The 27,193-nt window shown below is 38.8% G+C and overlaps 1 protein-coding gene across 4 annotated transcripts in view; it reads left to right on the top strand.

Annotated features, from left to right (window-relative positions):
• LOC107564386 (receptor-type tyrosine-protein phosphatase F) overlaps positions 1 to 27,193 on the top strand; it is a 135,070-nt gene that overhangs the window by 94,021 nt on the left and 13,856 nt on the right. For 3 of the 4 annotated variants that reach the window (XM_016249463.1, XM_016249462.1, XM_016249464.1), the window contains 9 exons: positions 257 to 374; positions 1,266 to 1,844; positions 3,035 to 3,132; positions 3,663 to 3,919; positions 7,037 to 7,118; positions 8,026 to 8,250; positions 13,531 to 13,691; positions 18,280 to 18,392; positions 21,679 to 21,776. In XM_016249463.1, the coding sequence (XP_016104949.1) occupies positions 257 to 374; positions 1,266 to 1,844; positions 3,035 to 3,132; positions 3,663 to 3,919; positions 7,037 to 7,118; positions 8,026 to 8,250; positions 13,531 to 13,691; positions 18,280 to 18,392; positions 21,679 to 21,776 (1,731 nt within the window). Of the gene's footprint in view, positions 1 to 256; positions 375 to 1,265; positions 1,845 to 3,034; positions 3,133 to 3,662; positions 3,920 to 7,036; positions 7,119 to 8,025; positions 8,251 to 13,530; positions 13,692 to 15,892; positions 15,905 to 18,279; positions 18,393 to 21,678; positions 21,777 to 27,193 lie in introns of all 4 variants that reach the window. The other variant, XM_016249461.1, reaches the window with a different exon arrangement.

Genomic DNA, 27,193 nt, shown 5'->3' with positions numbered 1-27,193 from the left:
TGGTTCTTCTCTTTGTGGCTTGCAAGAGCTTCTATAGAGCTTTTCGAAGTCTTTCAGAGTTCTTGTTTGAATGTGCAATATGAAATGAAGAATATGTCAGATGGTTTAAAAGGGAGGTTGGAAATGGTTAAGCGCTGGGGTGTGTGTGGTTTATTGGAGGGGTTATGATCAGTGTCTGCCAGTGGGGATGGCATGAGGGCATTTCTAGATAAAGCTGTCTTGGCATCTTAGGGATCATGCTGTTTCTGTTTAACAGGAGGTTGTGATCACTGGACTTCTCTCCGAAACCTCTTACTCTGTTACTGTGGCAGCATACACAACCAAGGGAGATGGGGCACGCAGCAAAGCCAAAGTCATCACCACCACCGGAGCAGGTAGAAACTCACTCTCTTCACTTGACTTACTTCACATTCAAAATTCACCCTGTTTAATTGCAATGCATGTTTCTGGCCTTACTCTGCATTATTCACTGATGCACGTTGTTCCTAAGAAAAACAATTTTAAATCAAATAACTTCACCTCTGGTTCATCTTTTCTCAACTAGTGGCACAAAATGCTTTATTGTACTGAATGGCCTGATTTACTTACAAATACATCACATTATAGGATAGGAAAACAATTCAGTTTCTTTTACTTTAAATATGAATGTGTCTGTCAAGGTTTTCAGTGACAATTCATTGTCAAATGTCTGATGACATTTAATCAAAAGTAGCTTTTCCAAGACTTTTCTTCGCTCAAAGGGGAAGAAAAGATGAAAGGGTCTTCACTTTTTATTATTATTAAACATAATAAATATTAATATTAAAGATGTAAGGTCAGCATGAAAGAGCATTTACAAGTCATTTTACTTGTATATCATTTCAAGTTAATTTTTTATCTATTTTAAGATGTAATTTATTCCTGTGCATTTTCAAGACTCCGGTCTTCAGTGTCACATGATCCTTCAGAAATCATTCTAATATGCTGATTTGCTTCTCAAGCTACATTTCATATCATCAATGTTGAAAATAGCTGTGCTTAATATTTACTTATTACTTATTTTAAAGCAGATAATATTATTGTGAAAACCATAAAAAAAAAAATCTGTATTCTTTGAAGATTTGTCCAAAATAACTTTTTTTATAAGAATAAAAATAATAGGCCAGATCAAGCACACTTTTCAGGCAGGTTATTTGATACCTAATGGTGGCATGTGGTATGAGTGGTCATGTGCAAATAACCCTCTTTTTAACAATGCTTTTTAAAATCTCACTCTGCCCCTGCAGTGCCTGGGAAACCCACCATGATCATCAGCACCACCATTGGCAACACAGCCCTCATCCAGTGGCAGCCTCCTAAGGACATGGTGGGTGAGCTGATTGGCTACCGACTGCGGTACAAGTGTGTGGAGGAAGAGAACTACGAAGTCCGTGAGTTCGCACGCACCGACGACCACCACACCGCCACAGAACTGCACAAGGGCGCCACCTACACATTCCACCTGAGTGCCAGGAACCGGGCAGGAGCTGGAGAGGAGTATGTAAAAGAGATCAGCACCCCGGAGGATGTGCCAAGTGGGTTTCCCCTCAACCTACGTGTTGTGGGCCTGACCACCTCCACCACTCGTCTTGCCTGGGACCCCCCGGCCCTCTCTGAGCGCAATGGCCGGATCACACAATACCTAGTGATGTACCGCGACATCAACAACATACATAATGGCACCAATCGCACCTCCGACACTCAGATGACCATCCAAGGGCTTCGACCGGACACCACCTATGATATCCGTGTGCAAGCCTTCACCAGCAAGGGAGGGGGTCCCATAAGTCCTAGTATCCAGAGCAGGACCATGTCTACATCACCTGGTTTGTGTTTAGACTGCATGGCTTATGTTATATCGCTTAAACAGATACAGAAATCCTTTCATCCCTCTGTGTAGTGTGAGGTGTAATTTATTGCTGTGTCAAGCTACAGATAATTACAGTGCACCGTAACATAATTATAATGCACCTCAAACACTTTATTCAATGATATACAGTGCATAAATGCTCACATTTTACATACCTATTCATGTTCCCAGAAAGATTGTGGCCAGAAAACAGCACCGGAATGTTCAATTCTATCTACTGTCCACTGTTGGTCTCAGAAAAATCACTAGATAACCAACAAATGTTATTATTTTTCTGCAATAACACACGCTTGACATAACATAACCATTTTGTCATGCTAACACCGTGATAAATGTGCACTGCGAAAAAATCTAATTATCTTCACATTGGGTGGTCTGTTTTTTTAAGGCAAATGGAAAAATCTGCCTTTGTTTTTTCACTTTGTGAACATTCAAGTTCTGAGAAAAACAGAACTGAAAGAACTGAATGATTGTGTTTAGAATTATTAACTAAAATGAAAGTTAGTAAAAACGATTTTCGATAAGTGAAATAAAGCTTAAATAAAATACAAATATTAGATTAATAAATAAATGTTGCCTTGGCAGAAACCTGAAATAAGTTGAAGTTAAAGTGCTAAAATTACTAAAAAAAAAACTTTAAAGTAAAAATATATCTTATATTGAAACATAAAAAAGACTAACGTAATGAACATGAAAGAATATAATAAAATAACTTAAACTAAAATGTAAAAGAAAGCTGAAAATATAAAAATAAGTGATAATTCAAAATATTAATTAATACTATGATAATACAGAAATAATACTAAAATAAAACTAAGCTGCATAGCATGTTTTAAGCTTCCTGATGGAGGGGGAGGTATGGATAGAGTCACTATATCTTCATATTTTTCTCAACAAATAAGCTGATTTTCCATTATACACAACAGCCTCAGACAGGCTGTATATCTTTCGTTATTAAAAAAATTATGTAAGTATAAGATATTAGTACTTTATTGCGGTGTCAATTTCACACAACAAGAGATCAGTAAACAGTCCCTATATAAACAATTTCAGAAGCTCTGTTTTGTTTTAAATGTTACCTTATACATTATTCAAACCCTGAGCTCTGTATATATGTTTATGAAATCTCTGTTCTGTGTCTAATAGCATTTGCCACAAGTTTTGGTGTCAAAGCTGTGATGAAAACCTCTGTCCTTCTCACCTGGGAGGTACCAGAAAATTATAAATCCCAAGTGCCTTTTAAGGTAAGACCCCAATCACGTACATAGACAAAAGTTCCTTGTATTAAAATATATTATTCACGAGCATTTATATCTATTTTTATACACTTTTTATAGGCATGCACTTGAGAGCTAACTGTATAATTGTCTAATTCCCATACAGAGTGATTACACTGCAACAGATGTAAATGTAATCTTACCTATTAGGTTTTAAGTGCTGATTCTTCACATGTGGTTTAGCAAAATTGCAAGTCACACTTTTGGTCAGTATGCAGAAACGTTGTGGAAAGTCTGTCAGAATGGTCTCTGGCCTACAGTGAACTTGACAGACAGTCTGTGTGGCGTCTCTGCATGCCAGCCACTGGTATAAAACCATAACAGTAATGTCTTGATGGGCCAAGCCCAGAAAACAGCACACGGTTTCCATCGCTAAAAGCAGCTGCGTGGGGATGAAGTCTGTTTATGCAATCAGTTCTTTGTTTAAATGAAACCGAACGAAAATTAGATTTAGTGAGCCGTGCAACTGAGTGAAACTGAACCTCTCCCTCCTGCAGATCCTCTATAACCAGCAGAGTGTGGAAGTCCAGGGCAACCTCAAGAGGAAGCTGATCACACGACTGCAGCCGGACACTAATTACTCCTTCGTGCTGATGAGCCGGGGGAACAGCGCTGGTGGCCTGCAGCAGCAGGTCTCCATTCGTACCGCACCCGACCTGTTCAAAACTAAACCTGTCCTGTTCACAGCAGACCAGACCAGCAATGGTAAACTCACCATTAACCTGCCCAAAGTGCCCACCACAGCTCCTGTCAGGTTAGTACTCTAGGACTCTGACAAACAAAATGGGCTATGATTTAAGTAACTATTTATTTATTTTTAGTAGGGATGTAACGATATCAAAATCTCACGATACAATAATATTGCGATATGAAGTCCACGATACGATATTTATTGCGATATACATTTTAAAAAAAGACAATTGAAGAATTGGTAAAAAATGAAAATTTTAGGTTTTAATTAAAGTTAAATTATTCTATCTAATGCACTTTGCGAGTTCAAAATTAAGAGCTCCAACCCATGTTCTTAACTAAGAAAACAAGTCAGAAAAAATCTGTGAATTGACTTATACCTGAACTTTAAATGGGACTCAACACTCTTTTTATATGTGATATACTGTCTGTCTAAATTACATTCACACTGGTGTTTTAGGAAGCCAAACAAATTAGAATATAATAGGGCTGCACGATAAATCGCATGCGCATCTTATCAGTAAAGCCGGTTCTGTAATCAGTGGTAAATCTCCATCACCTGAAGGCTTTCACATTGAGCAGCATTAACTACACAGAGCCGTTGTTCACTGACGCGCTGCGCAAAACCACGTTCATATTTCCGCGATTTTTTGCGCAGCTCGTCATTGAACAACGGCTCTGTGTAGTTAATGCTGCTCAATGTGAAAGCCTTCAGGTGATGGAGATTTACCACTGATTACAGAACCGGCTTTACTGATAAGATGCGCATGCGATTTATCGTGCAGCCCTAGAATATAATAATAATAACAACAACAATGACAGTAAAAGCCATATATTGTAAAATAAATGAAAATGAATATATTTTTCATATTATTTTTGCTTTACACAACAGTAGGGAAATTACAAAACTTCTTTCCTAATTTCTACACCTGAAAGAGATATTTTTTGGACTGCATTTAAACCGCTAGCTGTCAGCAATTCATACTGCACTTTTAAGCTTTTATTTTGACGGAAACGGAAGTAGAGCTTTTATTTTAAAGGAAAACTCCAGCTTCAGTGAAAACATGCTTACAAACACATCTTGTGAAATGCTGTAATCATCTGCCGTGAAAATATATGAAGTGAGTAAGCCATATTGTGCTTTCGGTTTTAGTTCGTTTGACAGATATTGTGTCAAAGCATAATGGCCCAAAACACAACTTAAAAGACCTTTTATGTTAGAATAATAAGTTAAAATATATTTTCAAAACTACACTTTTTACCCGGAAGACCTATCATTTCATATCGTCATGTGACAATAATATCGAACAATAATATCGAGACAGTTTTGCTATCGCAATATCACGATATTGATAATATCGTTGCATCCCTATTTTTTTAGTATAGTTTATATAAACATGCAAAGAAAATGGGATATCCTTTTAGTTGGGTGGAAAAGATATTAAATAAAAAAATTATTCATTTTTTATTCTTTTATTTTTGTTGTTTGCTATTTAGTATAGTGTGTATAAGCATAGTAAGAAAATGGATAAAAATAAATACATTTAAAATATTCATTCAAAATATCTGTATAAAAGAGCAAGCAATTCAGAAATAGCTTTCAGCAGAATTTGAATATGTGCATAAAGAGTTTTCAAAGAATAAGCCGATTTGATATAGTAATCATCCTACTTTCCCTCTATTTAAACCTCATAAATCCATACGGATACAGTGACGCTGCCCGGAGTAATGCCTGCAGCCCCATTCGGGTCAATGACGGCATGCTTTCCATTCTGCAGTGTAACTCACACACCATTTCCATGCAATTATCCCCCCCAACTGAATGCTCAGACCGAATCTCCCCACCTCAGCAAACAGCCATCCTGCCAACCCTGCAGATTCCAGCTGCTTTTTAAACCCAAAGTAACGTCATCCTACTGTATTCAGCTTTACATTTGACCTTCTCCTGAAAAGCTACGGATTTTTCTAACTACCAGAACGTCCTTGTCAGGCTCAAGTGATATCGGCGTGTATTCACTTCATTCTCCTCCGAGCTGTGCACCGAAGGATGAGTCGTGATGGAAGACGTAAAAATCAATAGCGGAGAATGTGCCGGCAGACAGGCTGTTTTCTATCTTAGTTGAGGGTTCGAGTCTTGGTTTGAGACCACTTAGAGTGCAGCCTGTCGTGATGGAGGATATGAACACATCCTGCTTCGTTTCTGATGTGCTTGCCACAGAGAGCCCATCATTACGGCTGAGTGCTCTTCACAGGACCTCCTGGTGATGGGTGGAGGCCCTTCAGTTATCGTACCACTTAAACGTGTCATCATAATTTATGCATGAGAAAGGCCATTTATGTTTATATGTAATTTTCAACACTTAATTTTTCATGAATGAGGAGGTAATGGAAGAAAAGTGGAGATTGTTTTTGTCCTTTGAGAGGAACATGTTGTTTGTGAGTCACGCTTTTCCACAGCCAATTATGTTCCCTAAAAAGAAATGAAACTAATTTGCGACCGAACCGCAAGCTGGGAGAGTTCTTCTCTGACGTCTTGGCCGTTCACAAAATCGGAGCTGGTGCACCCTGGTCCAAAAAAAAACGTGTTGCCAATCCCAGGAGAAGAACAGGGCTTTTTTGAGTGCCTTTTTTGATTGGTAAAAAGATTACCAGAGTGTTGAGGATGAGAAAGTCTTGGAGAAGATTGGCATTTGGAGTAGAGCTGATTGATGTGGGATTTGGTGTCAGACACAGCGCTTCGTTCTCCAGTAATGGCGGAGCTCTAAAGCACAGACAGAGTTTTTCTTGGAGCTGATTTTGAGAATGCCTCTCGTATCAGACTCCGGCCAAATTAAAGCCTCGGCCCCAGTCTTATTATGAACAGCTGAATGCCACTCTCCTAAAGTTATGCTTGTCTGGACCACCTGACAGCTCGTTCTGAGCACTTCATTCACTCACGCTCTGAAAGATAGAGCTGATTATTAAAAACCAGTAGTGTTGAGATGATTAACTGGAGCTATTACCCAGAAGGCAAGTCATCAGTTTTTCTACACACTCACACACCTGGAATGGGCCGCTTTCAATTCCCACCAGCTGAAATCTACAACCTTTTCTGGTGTAAATAGTGACACTTGTTTAAGTTGCTGGAGTGCAGTTGAGAGTAGTGAAGGTGTATATGCTAATATTGTTGTTTTCTATATAGGTGGTACTACATTGTGGTCGTGCCCGTCTCTCTTGCATCATCTCGTCAGTGGGTTAATCCTGACGAGATGGAGCTGGATGAGGTGAGATGTTCCTGTTTTTTTTTTTATTATTATTATTTCAAGGTTAACACTTTATTTTGAGTCCACTTTAGACATTCTACTAACAGTAAGTAACTTTGCAACTACATGTCAACTAGCAGTCATTAGAATGTTAGTAGACTGTTTGCTTAATATCTTCTAACACTTTATTTTGATGGGTCCACAACATTCAACATACTGACTATGAGAAACATTGCAAGTATATGTCAACTTATTCTACTAACCCTAAACCTAACCTTGAGACTCTTGAGAGTTAGTAGACATGTAGTTGCAAAGTTACTTATAGTTAGTAGAACTAATTATATGTCTAAAGTGGACTTTCAAAATAAAGTGTAACCTTTTCCAGAATTACCGGGGTCACTGGAAACCTGGGAATGTCAGGGAATTTAAAAAATGTGATTGCTAGGCCTGTAAAGCTTTTGAAAATAGTAATTTGTTACTGTGATGACAAAGCTGAATTTTCAGCAGCCATTACTTCAGTCTTCAGTTTCACATAACCATTTAGAAATCATTCTAAAATGCTGATTTGGTGCTCAATATTTCCAATTAAATATTAAAGTAAATATATTCCACAGTATTTTATAAACATTTATAATATTTCATAGTATAAATGGGTCTATGTACAGTACATGACAATATATAGCTACTTTTACATTTTAAAAGGGGGCCCTCATACGTGATTGATGTTCATTGGTTAAAAGACTGAAAGTTTTTGTTTGTTTGTTTGTTTGTTTTTTGCTGGACTATACCCTTGTAGAATACCCTTGTATCCATGGGAAATTCAAATGAAATGGTTGACAAATTTAGCATTAGTTTTCCACGTATCACTGAAATCCTGTGGTTTTTATGTCTGTTGTCCTGTACTAATTCATCATGATCTCTTCCACAGCTCTTGGAATCTACTGAGGGTGCTCTGCTCAGGAGACGACGTCACACGGACACTGTTAGGCCGTACATCGCCGCAAAGCTGCCCTCCCTCCCAGACACCTTCATCCTGGGTGATGAAAAGCCGTACAACGGCTTCTACAACCGTCCCCTTCCTAACAACCACTATCAGTGCTTTGTCATGGCTGAACTCAAGGACCAATACCCAGTTATTGCCAATGAGAAGCAGGTACTACGCCGGTTTGTAATTTGGTCAAACAGTGTGGAAACCACACATGTTCATTTGTACATTTGCAGGCACACAAGCAGTTATTCTGTGAGTCTTACCAAAGTTTTGTCCTAATAAGTAGCAAAGCTCAATAATCGTTGTTTGTCGAACAAGCATTAGCTTAAACACCTCGCCGGTTCCCTCAGCCCCATTTTTCCATCTGCTTCTCTAACAAATGAAAGATTCGAACTCAGCGCCCTGGCAGCCCTGAAAATAATCATCGCTGAAACTTATAGCCCAGACCTCCAGAGGACCAGTTGGATAAATATTCATAATTTCCTCTCATGATAGCGTCAGCAGTGTTTGGCACTTTGAGCTCCTCCATCTCGGCTCTGTGGAAAGAGCTGGAGAATGGATTTGCGTGGCAGGGCTTTGGTAGCACGGAGGCTTGTCCTGATTCCCTTGAAGCTGACTCTTAAGTATCCCTAAAGCTTAGGCATTAATCTGTCTGCCATGTTTTATGAGAAGAAGAGGACAACTTCCTCACTCAGCACTTCAAAGGCCCTTCCTTAACTCTGTCAACTTTTCCGGCCTGACTCGTTCCCTCGGACTTCCATGAGGTGACCCTGATCTGCAGAGACTGTACCTGGAATCCTCTTTAACTAATAGAGATTAAACAAGCACGTTGATGATTTGAGAACGATTAGATGAGTGTGTAAGGTTCAAAAGAACAAGTCTAGCCATTTGTCCTTGGCCAGAGAATAATATCTCAGAGGAATGGCCAACGCCCCACATCTAATGCAGCTGTGCCCTTCGGATCTGGCTCTCCAGTAGGTCTCCTGCTGTGGAGCTGTCACAGGAAATGAATGAACAGCTCGAATATGAGCTGAGCTCCTGCACAGGGGCCTTTAAAGCATATGAAGCCTGGAGCTCAGCACAGAAACACAGGCCCATTGAAAAGCAGTGAAGAAACAGTATAGGACTGGGATTAAAACTACAGACTAGGACTGCGTGTAATAATAAATAAAGTAAATATTTGACATGAAATAAAAAAAATTCAGATGTGGGCGAAATTTACCAAATAAAATGTGACCAAATGCTGTTTAATAATAATACTAGTAATAATTTTAACAAACCATGTTAAATGAATAAATCAACCAAATTAAATAACTGTACTTTAAAAATAAATAGATACGTTAAAATTAGTGCTGTCAAACGATTAATCATGATTAATCGCATCCAAAATAAAAGTGTTTGTTTACATAATATATGTATGTGGACTGTTTATTTATTATGTATATATAAATACACACACATTCAGTATATATTTTGAAAATATTTGCATGTATATACATTTATATCATTATATTATATATATAAATATATTTAATATATAAACATAACATATTTTCCTTAAATATGCACATGCATGTGTTTGTATTTATATATACATAATAAATATACACAGTACACACTCATATACAGTATTATGTAAACAAAAGCTTTTATCTCGGATGCGATTAATCACGATTAATTGTTTGACAGCACTAGTTAAAATAGTTATATGCTATATAGGTTTGGGATTGAAACTACAGAATATGATTAGTTAAAATAGTGCTTTTACAATGAATCGCAAAATACAGTGTGACTAAATTTTATTCCGTAAGCTAAATTAAAAACTAATACCAATATAACTAATATAATGAATATATTCAAGATTATATACATTTTTGTATATATACATAAAAAGTTCATATGTTTTAAAAAAGAATAGTTATGTTTTCATGTTAAATAATACTTAGTATTTGTAATACTAAGTATTATTTAAAATGAAAACATAAGTATCCAGTAAGTATCCATAATGTTTATCCAGCATCAACTTTTAGCATGTGAAAGTGAGCTTGCTTGATTTTTTTATTTATTCATTTAGCTTAAGGAGCTGATAGTAGGCTTCTCATTCTGAAGCTTGAGTCAACATCTGCTCTTCTTCAGCACTGAATATTAGCTTTGCACAAGCATCACTCATGGCACATACACAAGCCCAGAGGAGTGTGAAATCGGATGATAGATCGAATGTGTAAACAGAATCTGTTTAAACAAGTGCGGACAAGCAAGCTTAAGATGTTACGTTAAACGGGAGCAAGAGACAGCACTTTGCCAGGTTAAAAAAAAAAGAGAGATGTTGAGAGGAAAAGGCGCATTAGAGAACAGTGAACTTTTAAAGAAAGACGCATAAGGAAAAAACAGAACCAAGAGGAAGGGAGAAAGAGAGGGTGTCATCTGGCTGGTGGAGTTCGGAAGGAGGGCCTGTGGCGGCCGAGCTGTTTCTGCCAGATAAAGTGTTTACATTAGCAGAATGCCCGCACTAAGACCCCAGCGCTGAGATGATGTTGTTAACCGTTCCTCTTCTGCCTGAGGACGCACGCATATCCTTATCCGCTAAATGGATTTTGCGTTAGTTAGTATTCAGCTTTCTTGTGTTTTTTTTGTCCTTGTCTGTAGGAAATACGAAACACATTAGTGACGTTAACTGCCTTTAACACATTGTACTCAAATTGTGTTAAAGCGCCAGAGGAAGCAGAGTGCTGTCGTTTTATTCACCTCTAAAATATCAGTAGAAAATGCGTAGAAAATTAATAAAAAGATTTTTGAATCCTTTTGATGGGAGAATCTCACAAAGTAATGTCTAGCTCATGTTTTATTGTACAAAAAGAGGCCTATTTTTAGGACCATTAAAATTGGCATTTATGTTCTAATTCTCATTACTGTAATGCGAAAAAGGTCCTTCTCATTAATGTAATACAGTAATGTGGCTAATTGTACATTTAACATTTATATTTCATCATTCAACAGAAGTTTTTATCCAAAGCGACTCGCAAATGAGGAAAATCACGAACAATTTATCATAAGCGAAGCAACAGAGCTTTGAGATTACAGAAGCTGGAGCAGAAGTACAGTATATATTACAAAAAAGTGGATTATTTAGAAATTGCCTTTGTTTTCTGTTATTCATTTATTTTCTTATTTAGATTTACCCCTTTTTTATGTTTTACATAATCTCTTTGTTTGTATTTTGGCAAAAAATACAAAAAAAAAATACAAAAAAAAGAACGAAAATGGCCTAGGCTTGAGATTTGCCATGGTAGAGTGAAATTATCTTCTTTACCCTAGTAAAACCAGCTTAACATAGTCTCCTAACCAGCTGAGATGCTGTAAGAAAGAAGTATTGAAATCTCTTCCATTATAATCAATAATACAATTTTTGCCCTAGCTGACCATGACAATAAGCTAATAATAAGACATTCAGTTGGTTACTTGATTTCTGATTTTGAATTGTCTTTCTGTGTAGCTCCGCCCACAGAGAACTCTCATTGGTCCAGAATCCTGTCCTACATGACTGTATACAAAAGGTGGTGCTGGTTTTACATGGTTTAGTTGGGTTGATCAACTGGACTGGTAGTTGACAAACCTAATAAACCTGGTAAATCAAGTCGGTTAAAGCCGGTAGCCAACTTTTAACCTAAAAAAAATAGGTTCCAAAACCTAGTTTGAGTTGCTGACCTGTTTTTTCCAGCATGGTTAATAAAGAAAAGACAGTTATGCAGTGAAATGTATATTTCCAGTACATCGCACACACATAACCACCCGCGCTCACGTACACGTTAACAGTGAGATTGTCATATCAGCAGTGGTACAATTTTTGCCCTAGCTGACCATGACAATAAGCTAATAATAAGACATTCAGTTGGTTACTTGATTTCTGTTTTTGAATTGTCTTTCTGTGTAGCTCCGCCCACAGAGAACTCTCATTGGGCCAGAATCCTGTCCTACATGACTGTATACAAAAGGTGGTGCTGGTTTTACATGGTTTAGTTGGGTTGATCAACTGGACTGGTAGTTGACAAACCTAATAAACCTGGTAAATCAAGTCGGTTAAAGCCGGTAGCCAACTTTTAACCTAAAAAAATAGGTTCCAAAACCTAGTTTGAGCTGCTGACCTGTTTTTTCCAGCATGGTTAATAAAGAAAAGACAGTTATGCAGTGAAATGTATATTTCCAGTACATCGCACACACATAACCACCCGCGCTCACGTACACGTTAACAGTGAGATTGTCATATCAGCAGTGGCGATAACGTGACTTCATGACTCTCCTCCAGCTAATATCCTGCTTATCTCTTCAATTAATATCTGTGCGCTCTTAGACGTGTCAAGCTGAGCTGAGCAAGTGATCCGGATTATGGCGTCCCACTCTGTGTGACGGGATGAAGCGAGAGGAAGAGAGATAGAGAATGAGAGGAAGGCGAAGGGGTTTGGCCCTCAGGGAAATAGTGTCCATGTGGATGGCCTCTCCCAACACAGACAAAGAGAGCGGTAGTGACAGGCCCATCTTTCCTCACCTTCCTTTATTTCCTTTATTCTTTTTCCTTGTTTTTTTTTTAGCGCAGGCGGTTTGTGAGGCAAAATTCGAACCTGTCCCATGGCGTGTGCATGGAAGAGGGCACAGCGGGGAGATGTCTCATTTATGTCCCTTCACACTGGCTCTTTTTTCTTCCTGTCACTTCCTCCCTCCCTCCCTCCAGCCAGCTCACTATCACCATGGTTTGAGCACTAATGAAGAGGATATGATTCCTCTCCTCAGCTTCCATTTGTCAAAGCCACAGAGAGAGAGAGAGAGAGAGAGAGAGAGAGAGAACGTGCATAGGTCCTCTCCCTCTGTTCTTCTCACACAAATTCCTTTTTCTGTGTGTGCGTCTTCCTCTACATGGTCACATGTACTCAGAGATGTGACTTATGCTAATCAAAGGTGAATGTGTGTATGGCAAGGGTTAAGAGGAACCTTGTTAAGGGAGACCTAGCCTGACATGGAGACAGATGTGAGGATGTGCTATGTGCCGTCTTGAATTTTTATTTTAATTCAAGTAATTAAAGTTAAAGCATTCCTGGAAAACCCAGAAATTGGGGGGAATTACAAAGTTGTGATTTCCAGAACTGAAAATGTCATGATATAGTTAATATAATATACAGTATTGTTTAAATGTTTGGGTCAGTATTTTTTTTTTTTAGTGTTAACATTATAAATTATATTAAAAAGGAAACCGTTATTGTAATTGTAAAAATATTTCACAGTATTACTGTTTTTACTGTATTTTTTTATTAAATCAATGCTGCCTTCAGCAAAGGATATACAAATAAGGGTTATTTATACACAAGCTCTCATTGGCTTTTCTTCAGGCATAATTATTGTGTAACTTGTTAGACTCTCTGTGGACTAACTCAAACTCTCACTCTCTGGCTGTAGCGGACATTCTCGGCCAGCCCATACTCGGACCCCATCGACGTGCAGGATATATACGTTATGCAGCCCAGTGTGGACCAGCCTGAGATGCTTTGGGTTATGGGCCCCGTTCTTGCAGTAGTGCTCATCGTCATCATAGTCATCGCAATCCTGCTCTTCAAGAGGTGAGCAAGAGTTTTTCCACCACTCCTTCCTTCCAGCAGCAGTATCCTTACCATACAACAGAGTTGCCATTGCAAAAGATGTATTCGTTGTCAGTAGTATAGCGATATATGAGAAACAGCTCACTTGTCACTTTCAAGGCAAGCAGCTTTGTTTTGGTCAACGCTGCAAATTACCCTGAACCTGTTGCGAAATCTTTTTTGGGGAACTTTTTCGCCCTCACGTGAAAGTCCTTTTGCAATGACTGGATTTCACACACAAAAGTTTGCTAAACAACAGTAAATATGACTCGTAATATGGTATTTCATTTTGTGTGTGAATGTCTTTTGAATTATTTTCATTTGGGGTGTTTCTCAATTAGTAGTGAATAAATCATGCCCACCCTTTTTTTCTTTTCTTTTCTTTTCCTGAGAGCATCTCTCTCAAAGTTCACTAGATGTGATGGTAATACAAATATTAGCCTCTTTGAAGGTCTCATTTTAGATGAAATGCACCCCTACACATCGTCGGCGTGACTCTGAATTCAGGGCTGCTTTGTACACGGAATAAGATGTGGCTAATTTTAGCTAGCTTTTCCCATGGAGAGAACAAAAGGAGGACATTATTCATAATGACATCTTGACTCAGCCGAATAAGGCAGACATGTAGCTTGCGGCGTGACCCGGTGGTCCCATTCATAACGCTGATACAGTACTGACTAATACTCCCTCCAGCCCGTCTTTGTAAAATCTCTTACTTCAGAGCAAACCTTGCATTTGTTTTGCTCTGATTTTCTCAGCGTTCAACACAAATCCACCATTTCAGCCCCCCTGATGTTACAGGACTCTTTTAGCTTTGCAGTGACTCAAATTGAGGCCGTTCCCGAGTGAAGATGCAGCGGCGAAACGGCAGCGTCAGCTTTCGGTCTCGGCAGGCGAGCGGTTATGTGGCTGTGCTGCCACACCCTGCTGATGCTGTTCTAAAAGCTGTCATCTTCCACTGCCCAGCGCTGCGAGACAGATAGTCCAGCTAGTAGCTCTACCATTGTATGCCCGCAGAACTGATACCTGGCTCTCTCCTGTTCACACTGACAGTCATGTTGTGACTATGACTTTTGCCTCAATGAACTTTTAATTTGCTGCTTATTAATAGTTAGTAAGGTAGTTGTTAGGTTTAGGTATTGAATAGGATTAGGGATGTAGAGTATGTTCATGCAGAATATGTGCTTTATAAGTACTAATAAACAGCCAATATGTTAATAATAGGCATGCTAATAAGCATATAGTTAATCGTGAGAACTGCTCCCTATATTAAGGTGTTTCTGGCTTTCCTACCACTGGATGCACAACTAGCCAATAGCTTTTGCAAAATCTGATCACAAATGAGTTGTATTAGCCTTTTTGACGAAGAATCATTTTCTTTTTTTGCTTAAATGAACATTTAATTATTTAGGGATGCACAGTATTAATATTTTTATAATATTAAAATAATTTCTATATTTCTAATTTCTATTCTTTTTAAATAATTTCTTATTGTCATCGATAAATGCTTGATATTAAAATTCAGTACTGAATTCTCTACTAAAATCTGTTTTTTTTTAAAGCTACAAGTGAATTTAGGCATAACAACAATATAATGCACAGTATGGAAAATGAATATTCATTTTGAGATTAGCTAAACATGACATTTAACAATGTTTTTAATGATTAGTATGAGCGTGAGATGATGGCATAAGTAATCTAAATGTAAAAATAATGTATGTGTTTGTACATAAATTAAAGCAGTGTATAATATGTTATATGAACAAGATTGAAGAGAGGTTGTTGTTTTTTAACTCATTCATAAATAATGAAAAATAAAAAATTAAATAAAATCTCTAAGATTGGTCGATAACTAATATGGTTCTGACATATATATTTGGGTACACCTATAATTGAGTTTTCAGCACATTTTTTACTACGTCCCTGGATGTGGGCAGAAAAGATGATGAATCACCTACTTAATATTCATTAGCTGAAGCAAAGGCTAGGGTTGTGTCAGTCAGTCATTTTATACAAGTACCCATTCATTTCCTCTTTTTAATTTACCGTCTTCTAGCGCAAAGTCAGATTTCTGCAAGACGTTTTTGATACGCAAGGTTAGCCACACAACTCACTTTGGTCTCTGGGTGTCTGACAGCTTCTAATCACGTGTCTCTTCCTTCCTCCGCTCCGTACAAATGCAGCAAACAGGAGAGGTAGGTACCTTCAGATCATGGCCAGGTGTCTTTCTGTCACCGTTTTCATTTCAGAAGTGTCATCTGTCTCACTTTTTCACAGGCTGCAGGGTCTGCAGGTGTTACTGTTCATTAGCATGTTGTTTTGAATGACTATCGTTCGGTTCATCCAAAACAAGATGTTGGCTGAAATTGCCTTTCTGAATAGAGATTGACAGTAGTTCACCCTCATACCCTGCTGTCCTTGAAAAGATCCAGTCCTTAGGGTTTACGTCGTTACAGTGGTGCATGCCTGCTGTTGTGATCGTGACGTTTTATTTTTTGGAGATGTTTGGTTTTTTTTGCTGTGCTGTGTTGATTCTGTTCGTGTTGATCCTTCACCTCCTCCTGAAGGTCACTCAGACTGAGTGTGTGCAGTCAGCCTTTCTGCTGTCTCACCTGAGCCCTGAATGGCCCATTGTAAAGGAAATGCCAGCCCGGCGGCTGCCGAAATAGAAATGTTCTTGTCTTCAAAGCTGACATTTTCTTCCAGCGAACTGTTCTGTTTCATTTTTTCAGCGCTGTTTCTTACAGGCTAATGTATGAAATACCGCTCTCATGCACATACACGTTCTCTCACAGAGCAAAATGTCCATTTTCTGTTATTTTTATCTCTGCGTTTTATTCTGAACCCAGTACAAATGGATCCTTTTAGCCTCTGGTGTATATGTATTAACTCCAAACTGAATTAATGAAGCGTGCTGAGACTTACTGTACGTACAATAGAGGCAAGGGGGCTACGTGTCCAGTGCTCTAGTGATTAGCGAAGCGGTACGCCCAGCTCTGTTAAACGGCATATGCTGTAAACCCTTCGGTGCGGCCCGCCTCGCTGGTGTCAGCCTCATTTGAGCTCTTCGGGCTTTATGAAAGCTAGAAAACTGTGCTCAGAACCTTACAAATTGAGTGCAGTGAGATGTGAAATTTCCCGTGCAGTTGGCTCTCCCATTTTCGTTAGGGATTTGTGTCCGTGTGTCTGAGGATGGGTTTCCACTGACAGATGTTCTGCGTCTGTGTGCGTGTGTGTGTGTGTGTGTGTGTGTGTGTGTGTACACAGCTTTACCTGCTGGAAGAGTGCACTCGGGAGTGCAGGTGCTACAGTGGCGTAATTACCGGTGTTGTGCCATCCAGCTGATGTGCTAATTACCTAGTCGCCTTGTTTTCCCCACAAACAAGGAGCATTGCACCCTGAATATTTAGCGAGCTTGCTAACAGAAACGAGTGAAGCGCTGAACAAACATGCTATTTGGCTTTTATTTCGGATCACTTTGACCCCTTCGTCTCCCAAAGGGAATTCCTAATGTGCTCTAAAAGCAGCTAGGCTTTAACCGGAAATGAAGCTTGTGCTTTTTAGACTGATTCATTTGTTGTCTTTAAGACCCCATGAAAACAAATTTGGAGTTCTGTTGCTTGTAGTTGACCTCTGTTAGTTTTGAGGTGATCTGTAGGCTTGAGTTTACTCCTGAAAGTTGACAAAAACAACCTATATATATCCATGATGTATACCGATATAATAGATATGTGCATTTAAATGTTCCTTTCCAGAAGAACTAACCAAAATATTATATTATATTGTATTATATTGTATTATATTATATTATATTATATTAGTGTAAGATAATATAATCATTTAGTGTAACCATTCCAAAGTTTGGGGTTAGTAAGATTTTTTTTTTTAATACAGTAAACTTTTAATTTTGTGAAATATTATTATAATTTACAACAACTGTTTTCTATTTTAATGGATTCTAATTTATTCATGTGATGGCAAAGCTACATTTTCATCAGCCATTGCTCCAGTCTTTAGTGTCATATGATCCTTCAGAAATCATTCTAATATGCTGATCTAGTGCTCAAGAAAGGTTTCTTATTATTATCAATGTTGAAAACAGTTGTGCTGCTTAATATATTAGTGGAAACAGTGATATATTTTTTATTTCTGGAAGAAAGAATCTTTTGTAACAATGTGAATTACTGTTACTTTTAATCAGTCTAATGCATCCTTGATGAGTAAAAAATATTAATTTCTTAAAAACAGAGAGAGATTGACCCCAGACTTTTGAATTATGATATAAAATGTAATGGACAAAATGTTTTGTCCAATCAAATTCTCTCTCGTAAATCATATATTGAGTCGCCGACATAGGACACATGGGTGTTTAATAGATGTCAATTGGTTATGGAGATGCTGTGTCCACATTTCACTGTCCCATCCCTCAGAACTATTTCATTTATCTTTGTTATTTTTTTGTTGTCCGTTTCAAATCTTTCTAATCTCTTGGTCTTCTCTGTTGGTGGGTCTGACGTGGTCTGAATGTGTCAGCAGAAGCACTCATGCTGACTCCATTTTGCTCTTACAGGAAGAGGGCGTCCCCCCTACCGAAAGATGATCACTCTGGTGGTGTGAAGGATTGTCTTCTGGCCAACTCGTCTGATCCTGTAGAAATGAGGAGACTCAACTACCAGACACCAGGTAACACACCATACACCATATGTACTGTAGACACACACTACCAATCTGCCAGAGCCCCATGTGTTCTCCACCATATGCACGCATGCACTTTTCCTGTGACTCAGTGTGTGATATTTGAGCTTATCACCATATGCACAATGCACAAAGACAAATTCAGCCTCTTCCTTACATACATAATGCCTGCACATCATCCATTGTACTATATAATCTGTATCTTGTTCAGTAACACTGATATTATTTTTTCTGTACACAAACATGCGTCAGCATATGCCACCGAATGTGTCATTTAGCATAAACAGGATGTGTATGCGCACATGCAGGCACACAGCGACTGAAGTGACAGCGCGTCTTTGTAATCAGAATGATCTATTACTGCCGTACATATCTTCCAATCTTCACAGCCCACCCACAACAGCCCATGAGAGAGGAGGCACTTTTAGTCATAATACTGAATCTGAAAGCCAGATAAAAGCTGCTCTACAGAAATGCTGTTATGTGGTTGGTTGTTTATTATTCATTTTATTTTATTTTTAATAAATATATTTTATTGTAATATAGCCATTTCATTTGTAAAATGGTGTTTTAGAATAGTGTAAGGTGTTTTCATTTGAAAACAAATGTACTGTTTTATGACTGTTTAGTGTGAGTATACGAAATAAGCAGTAGCTGTAGGAAAGTGTAATGAAGCACAATATTTCATATTACTATTTGTAATTTGGTTGCTCTGAATTTAGCTGTTCGTTGCAGTTCCTCCATTTACTGTCTCATCTCCTTGTAGTGTCTTATATGGACTCAATTCACCTAAAGGCCTCTTGCACTCTTTCAACCCCTCTTTGTTAATTAGCCTTCCTGCTTTCCATTCCCAAGGTGAGTGAGAGGCAGATCTGTGACTCTAAGAGAAAATGTCAGGCCTGCCTCTCTCTCCTCTAATAGCCGAGCGGTGGCAGTCGAGCCAGGTTATTACAGACCCTTTCAGTCCTGAAGAGCACATAATTACCACAGGCAAAACAGCCATACAGCTCTCTTACCGTAAATCCCCACTGCCACAGCCAGCGGTTTTCATATGGCAGCAGAGTGGCGACAAGCGCACTTCACATTTCAGCGTTTGATTAATTTTTGAAACACTGGATTGAGTTGTTTTTGTGTTGTTTATGAGTACAAATTATGTGACGTTATATTAATATAGGGTTTTTTCTTCAACTACAGGTACTTTTATGCCTTGGGGGAATTTTTTATTATAAGGTTTTTCTTCTTTTTTAAATGTCTTGTCAAGATAAAAAATCCAACATAAAAATATTAATAATTATTACACTTATAAAACTTAATTTAAAAAGGGAGTTAATTAAACATAAAACATTTTAATCTTTATTGTGTGAAAATAATGAATAATTGATGAATGTCCCTCAGTTGCAGTATCATTTCTATTACAACCAGCAATTTTGCTAATATTATCAACAGTTGGATAAACATGATGTGTGATGAAAAATAATAGGTAATAAATATCACATATAATACAACGTATGTGAACATATGATTTAATTATAAAACATGACACACTAGTTATGAAAATAACCTTCTGAAAAGGCAAGATTAAAAAAATACTTTAACTGAGATGTGATGAAAATGATATTGTGGTGAATGTTTGCCTATTTATGATGTTTCAGGGGAAAAATGACAGAATTGTTCTGTGATGCATGTATGCCCACTGTTATACATAGCTGATATGAAAAAGTGTTATCTACTACCCTAATTGAAGAAACACCCGTATCTGAGGCAGGAATAGCTTGTGTTGTACCTGCATTAACTGCAAGAGTGTGTTATGTACAGCACACACATGCCCTATCCTAACTTTATTTCCTGCCATTGTCTTGAATGTAGCAGTAAGGTTATGTTTCCAGACCCTTATCCATACATTTCTGGTTATATTTTCACTTGAATGACCTTGGACATTCATTTAAATTCCAGACATCTTGTAATCTGCCTTTCCCTGCTTTGCATGCTGGGTTGTAGCTCTTCACTGCCTAATTAACTTGCTGTTTAACATGGATGTAGCCTGTGCTGTATTCACTTAATGTGCTTATGGTGCAGCTTATTGTGCTATTAGCCTCTAAATATACAGAATACTATGTGTCTCATTTGTCTTATTTGTGTGCTAGAAAACAGTGATAATTATATGTAAATAGCAAATGCTATTTTTGTTATATAAAATATGATGGCATGTGTCTGAATATATGAAATATGTGTACTACTTTTCTGCTACAAACTAGAACAACAGTATGTCAAATGAGTAGGATATTTATTTACTAACTATTCAGGATACAGTATCCAGTGATACTCTGTTAGAAAGTTGTTCCTTGTGGTTAAATTGTTTAATAGCTATAAATTATTTTCATGGTTTTTGTCCTTGTCTGATGTTGCTTTATCACATACTGCACATATGGCATTCCCACAAGGTGACTGGATATGTTCATTCATCTACTTCATAATTTTCACCACTGACACTTTAAATTAACATGCACTCTTGAGCATTTTCATGCATAGTATCCTTACCTGTGCTGTAAAGCGTTTCTTCTGACTTTTCACTTCAGATAAAATGTGTGAAAAGTCACAAATATAGCTCATGTGTTGCATCGCATATTCCACCAAAGAAATGTAAAATGTGTCAGCAATCTAGACCAGACCAGTTTTTGGCATCACGTCGGTGTGGTTGATTAAGAGAGTGGCCCCATGATCCTGCCGCCCACTGTCTCGCAGTAACGGTTGCATGAAGTAGCTGGCAGGGGGCTCGTCCAGACATTACTGTGCTCACTGTGGGCATAATGAACTCATAATGGGGAATCATACCCAACCATGTCCCATTAAGCATCTCACTCCTGCTCATTCATCCTCAACCACTGGAATCCTAATGACAGATCCTCTCTATTACAAACCCCCCTCCTTTCCTCATCAAACAACACACGGGCTGAACATTTCCTCCGTTCCAGCTGAGCATGTAGCCTTGATACGTTCACAGGGGCTGACAGTGGCAGGGAAATGTTTTTTGGCACTAAGATGACCCCCCCCAGACAAGAAATCCAGAGCTTGTTTGGAGGATAGACGTAAGCAGGCACAACATATGTCAGCACAAATCTAACCGAAGGATCATGTCATATCAAGGTGCGAGAAGAACCTCTTTATGTCGTGCCCTCCTCAACTCAAAACTGACAGACACGCTCCCCGCTGTAACGGCACAATGCATCAGGTGTGATGTCCTCACCACTTCTCGTTGTCTTATTTTCTCTTTTAGGAATGAGGGAACATCCTCCCATTTCTGTCTGCGAGCTAGCAGACCATATTGAGCGACTCAAGGCCAACGATGCCCTTCGATTTTCCCAGGAGTATGAGGTAGGACAATAGCTAAACATATTCAACTGGTGCAGCTGGATTAATTATAGGGGTTGCTAGGACAGGGGTTGCTAATCCTGCTTTTGGAGGACCAGAAGTTTAGCTTCGGTGACATTCACACAATCAAGAATGTTGAGGGTTACTTGAAAGTAACAGGCAGTTGTGTTGGAGCAGGGTTGGAACTGAAGTCTGAATGAAGGTGGTTCTTCAGGAGCAATGTTGGCTACCTACACTCTTAAAAATAAAGGTGCTTCACAATGCCATAGAAGAACCTTTTTGTCTAAATTGTTCCATAAAGAACATTTAACATCTGAAGAACCTTTCTGTTTGACAAAAGGTTCTTTGTGGTGAAAGAAGGTTCTTCAGATTACAAAAAGGTAAGAAAGAGATGGTTCTTTAAAGAATCTTTGACTGAATGGTTCTTTGTGGAACCAAAAATGGTTCTTCTATGGCATCGCTTGAAGAACCTTTTGAAGCACCTTTATTTTTAAGAGTGTACATAGTTTAGGGGTGCCCAATCCTGTTTCTGGAGAGCTACCCTTCTGCTAAGTTCAGATCCAACTCAGATCCTCTCTATTACAAACCCCCCTCCTTTCCTCATCAAACAACACACGGGCTGAACATTTCCTCCGTTCCAGCTGAGCATGTAGCCTTGATACGTTCACAGGGGCTGACAGTGGCAGGGAAATGTTTTTTGGCACTAAGATGACCCCCCCCAGACAAGAAATCCAGAGCTTGTTTGGAGGATAGACGTAAGCAGGCACAACATATGTCAGCACAAATCTAACCGAAGGATCATGTCATATCAAGGTGCGAGAAGAACCTCTTTATGTCGTGCCCTCCTCAACTCAAAACTGACAGACACGCTCCCCGCTGTAACGGCACAATGCATCAGGTGTGATGTCCTCACCACTTCTCGTTGTCTTATTTTCTCTTTTAGGAATGAGGGAACATCCTCCCATTTCTGTCTGCGAGCTAGCAGACCATATTGAGCGACTCAAGGCCAACGATGCCCTTCGATTTTCCCAGGAGTATGAGGTAGGACAATAGCTAAACGTATTCAACTGGTGCAGCTGGATTAATTATAGGGGTTGCTAGGACAGGGGTTGCTAATCCTACTTTTGGAGGACCAGAAGTTTAGCTTCGGTGACATTCACACAATCAAGAATGTTGAGGGTTACTTGAAAGTAACAGGCAGTTGTGTTGGAGCAGGGTTGGAACTGAAGTCTGAATGAAGGTGGTCCTTCAGGAGCAATGTTGGCTACCTACACTCTTAAAAATAAAGGTGCTTCACAATGCCATAGAAGAACCTTTTTGTCTAAATTGTTCCATAAAGAACATTTAACATCTGAAGAACCTTTCTGTTTGACAAAAGGTTCTTTGTGGTGAAAGAAGGTTCTTCAGATTACAAAAAGGTAAGAAAGAGATGGTTCTTTAAAGAATCTTTGACTGAATGGTTCTTTGTGGAACCAAAAATGGTTCTTCTATGGCATCGCTTGAAGAACCTTTTGAAGCACCTTTATTTTTAAGAGTGTACATAGTTTAGGGGTGCCCAATCCTGTTTCTGGAGAGCTACCCTTCTGCTAAGTTCAGATCCAACTCTAATGAAACGCATCTGAACCAGCTAATTAAGATCTTCGGAAACAGAGCAGAGTTGGACCTGAACTCTGCAGGAAGGTAGATCTCCAAGAACAGGATTGGGCACCCCTGGTTTACTGTTTTTATCCTCCGCCCTGCTAAAGCTACCTTTGAGCTACAATATCCAGATGTATCAGGTGGAAGGTCACTATCTGCACTGCTCATTTGCATAAAGTTGAGCTTTTCACTCATGTTTCCAGAAATCGCCAACTCTCTTTGAAAACAAATGGTATTTTGTCACTTCGCCGCAAAGAAAAATTGTGCAAATTTGTACCTTTAGGGGTACAACAGCTTGTTATTGCAGGGACACATTTGTACCTTAAGACTGCTGAAGTACTAATATGCACCTTTTAGGACTAGAAATGGCAGAAAGCTTTTTGAGAGTACTGCCCCAGTGACAAGCTGTTGTACCCCAAAGGTACAATTTTTGTCCATTTTTTTTGACAGTGTCGAAGCTTGTCGCTACCAGAGTGATTTTCTTTTAAGAGTTCATTCTCGGCAGAGAGCTACCCTTCTGCTAAGTTCAGATCCAACTCTAATGAAACGCATCTGAACCAGCTAATTAAGATCTTCGGAAACAGAGCAGAGTTGGACCTGAACTCTGCAGGAAGGTAGATCTCCAAGAACAGGATTGGGCACCCCTGGTTTACTGTTTTTATCCTCCGCCCTGCTAAAGCTACCTTTGAGCTACAATATCCAGATGTATCAGGTGGAAGGTCACTATCTGCACTGCTCATTTGCATAAAGTTGAGCTTTTCACTCATGTTTCCAGAAATCGCCAACTCTTTGAAAACAAATGGTATTTTGTCACTTCGCCACAAAGAAAAATTGTGCAAATTTGTACCTTTAGGGGTACAACAGCTTGTTATTGCAGGGACACATTTGTACCTTAAGACTGCTGAAGTACTAATATGCACCTTTTAGGACTAGAAATGGCAGAAAGCTTTTTGAGAGTACTGCCCCAGTGACAAGCTGTTGTACCCCAAAGGTACAATTTTTGTCCATTTTTTTTGACAGTGTCGAAGCTTGTCGCTACCAGAGTGATTTTCTTTTAAGAGTTCATTCTCGGCAGAAACTAAAAAAAAAAAAACTGTAGGGGGTTCGTCCTTTGGCCTTATTTGGTATTTTAATTTTGTTTCTTTTGTTTGATTGCTGTGTCTTGTCTGTCTTTTGAACCATTTTCTCACATACTTTTCTCACTTGGGTGTTGTCTAATAGATTCTCCTGCCATCAACACTTAGAGCACCCACATCCGGTGTTATGGCAGCTTCTCACGCTTACCTCTCCCAGACAGGCAGATGTTAATTTTCTCATGATTTCTCTCTAGAAATCTTCAATACACACAAAAGCCTTGTCACTTCTTCCTGATGTTGAGAAAAAAGCCTGTTAAACCTTTTTCTGAGAGCGATATTTAACATGACTGTCAGTCGTCACCCTAAAGGTGTGGAATTATTTAATTAAAAGATCAGACGCTGTTGGCCCAGTCGGTTTTGGTGAGACAAACACTTGGTGAGGATGTATTCATAGATTTGTCTTAACTAATGCAAGAGACCCATTAGAGATGTTTACGAGCAAAAAAGTTGTCGATTTGCAAGCATCACACATGTTTCTTTCTTTCATCTGTTCCTTTGCTCTTCTTGTCTCACTTCGGTCTCTTTTTTTCCAATCACAGTTGTAATTATAGTAAAACTGCAATTAAAACTTCACTCCAACCAACGAAACCCTCTTTTCTGTAATTACACACGTGTCTGGGAAAAAAAAATAAAAAAACATAAAATACGACAAGGATTTTGTCTTTTTATAGACCTCCTTTTATTCATTCCTCTTTACAGACGTTTAGTGACACTTTGAGGGACGGGTCGAGCTGTTTCAGCAACCATATGTGACAAATCTCTCCTCCCTCCGATGCATTTGTGGTTTTCACCACACAAGCCCTCCATAGCCAGGCGGTGCTCACAACCTGCTCTTGGCATGTCGTGATGTCATGTCCTCCTGTCAAGGAAGGCCCCCTCTCAAGGGGACAGATGGTTCCGCTTGGGCCAATGGGAGTAGCCTAGTCCAGCCAGCATGAGCAAGGCAGTGGGACACCAGCACGTTTATTGGCTCTGTGCTCTGCTTGATGCATCCGTTGCCCGGTTTCATTGTTTTGCATACTTATTTCTACCAAAGATACTCAACTTCTTGTTCCCTTTGCCTTGTAATCAGTTGCTACTTGCTTTTGACAAAACTGTCACCACACCATAGAGCTGATCTTTACAGAAAACTAGTATGACAACCAGATGCACGTACTTATATAACCCAATAGTCAGTTGTTTTTGAAAGATTTACACTGCATAAACAAGAACCAGAATTTGAATAGAGAGGTGTCCAAAAAATTTTTCCTTGGCTTTTGAAGTGCTCTGTGTCACTCCTCAACTTGACTGGTGGCTATAGCAATAGCTAACACTCCCATCAGACACTGATTTTTACCAGTAACGAGCTTATGTTTGTCAACCCACTAGAGCCGAAGCTTTTTGTAGGAGCCAGCGCTCACCTCCCACCGCTATCATTATCCGCATCTCTCAAGCTTGTCATCTCATGTAGTGACAGCTCATATTTGTTCCCCTTGTTTGCCGAGCACTGCCAGTCAGCATTCCAGCTGTCTTATTCACACATTACCTGTACTTGCGTGCGAAAGCTTATGGCAAAGTAAATGTTCCTCCAAGATGCTTGCTGATAAACTGGCAGAGAAATACTTAGCACATCAGATACTTCAATGTGGCAGTTTGTTTATATTGAGCGCTGAGTTGCTGTTTACTTTTGAGCATTACTTAATATGTGGAAATTTCAAAACCAGTTATGTTTTGAAGAGAGTGCTTTATGGCTGTTTACAGAGGCATCGAAAACAAGCGCATAAGTTTGAAAGGATCCGAGGAGGCTGATGTTATCCCAAATCCAGTGAAAGGTGTGGAGGTTGATGGACACTAAGTCAACCAGAGCCTTGTCCAGAACAGGCAGATCAATGCTGAATAACAAGAGACCCTGTGACATTATTGACTGGCCGAGCAAGCTGCTGCATATTGCTGTCGATCAATGCTCCGATACGACCCAGTGTCATTTGAGCCAAGGAGATCTGTTACTTGAGAAGGAAAGGGAGAGAGTGCCACCCCACCTCTAGCCCCTTGAGTAATCCTCTGAAGTCAGAATGAGGAATCCAGTATTCAGCTCCATGCAGATTGCATCTTTCATTTCTTGCTGAAATTGTACATTTTATTAATTTGACTGATGCTTTATTTATTTATCAGTGTGTGTGCTTCCTTAAACACATGACTTCTTGGTGTTTCTAGCATCATGTTTCATTTGAGCCGAAGGAACATCAACTTTATTATTATTAATACCAATTCTGTCTCAGCCTTTTCATATGCAAGTTGTACATTTTCTGTTTCCCTTTTGTGAGTTCTGTTATAGCTGTGAATTTGGAATGTAAAAACATACTAGAGGAAGAAAGTGTTAGCAGACAAGTCGATTCTTCCCTTTATTTTAAATTCTAAACATCCTAAAATGCAGTGAATGATTGTGCCATCAAAACAACTAGCCACAAATTACTTGATAAAGGTAATTTATTTTATATTTAAATTTAATACATTTATGTATTTTATTTATTGTATTTTATTATGTGCCCTCCAGAAGCTTGCATTCTGCAAGAGAACAGTAGCATTCTCTATTCTTTTTCTATTCTGTCTACTTATTTTCTTTATAATTATTATAAAATAATAATAACTTGACCCTTAACACTATTC

Source organism: Sinocyclocheilus grahami, unplaced genomic scaffold (genome assembly GCF_001515645.1).
Source record: "Sinocyclocheilus grahami isolate Dianchi unplaced genomic scaffold, SAMN03320097.WGS_v1.1 scaffold929.1, whole genome shotgun sequence".
Lineage (NCBI taxonomy): Eukaryota > Metazoa > Chordata > Actinopteri > Cypriniformes > Cyprinidae > Sinocyclocheilus > Sinocyclocheilus grahami.
This window is presented reverse-complemented; position numbering and strand designations above follow the sequence as displayed.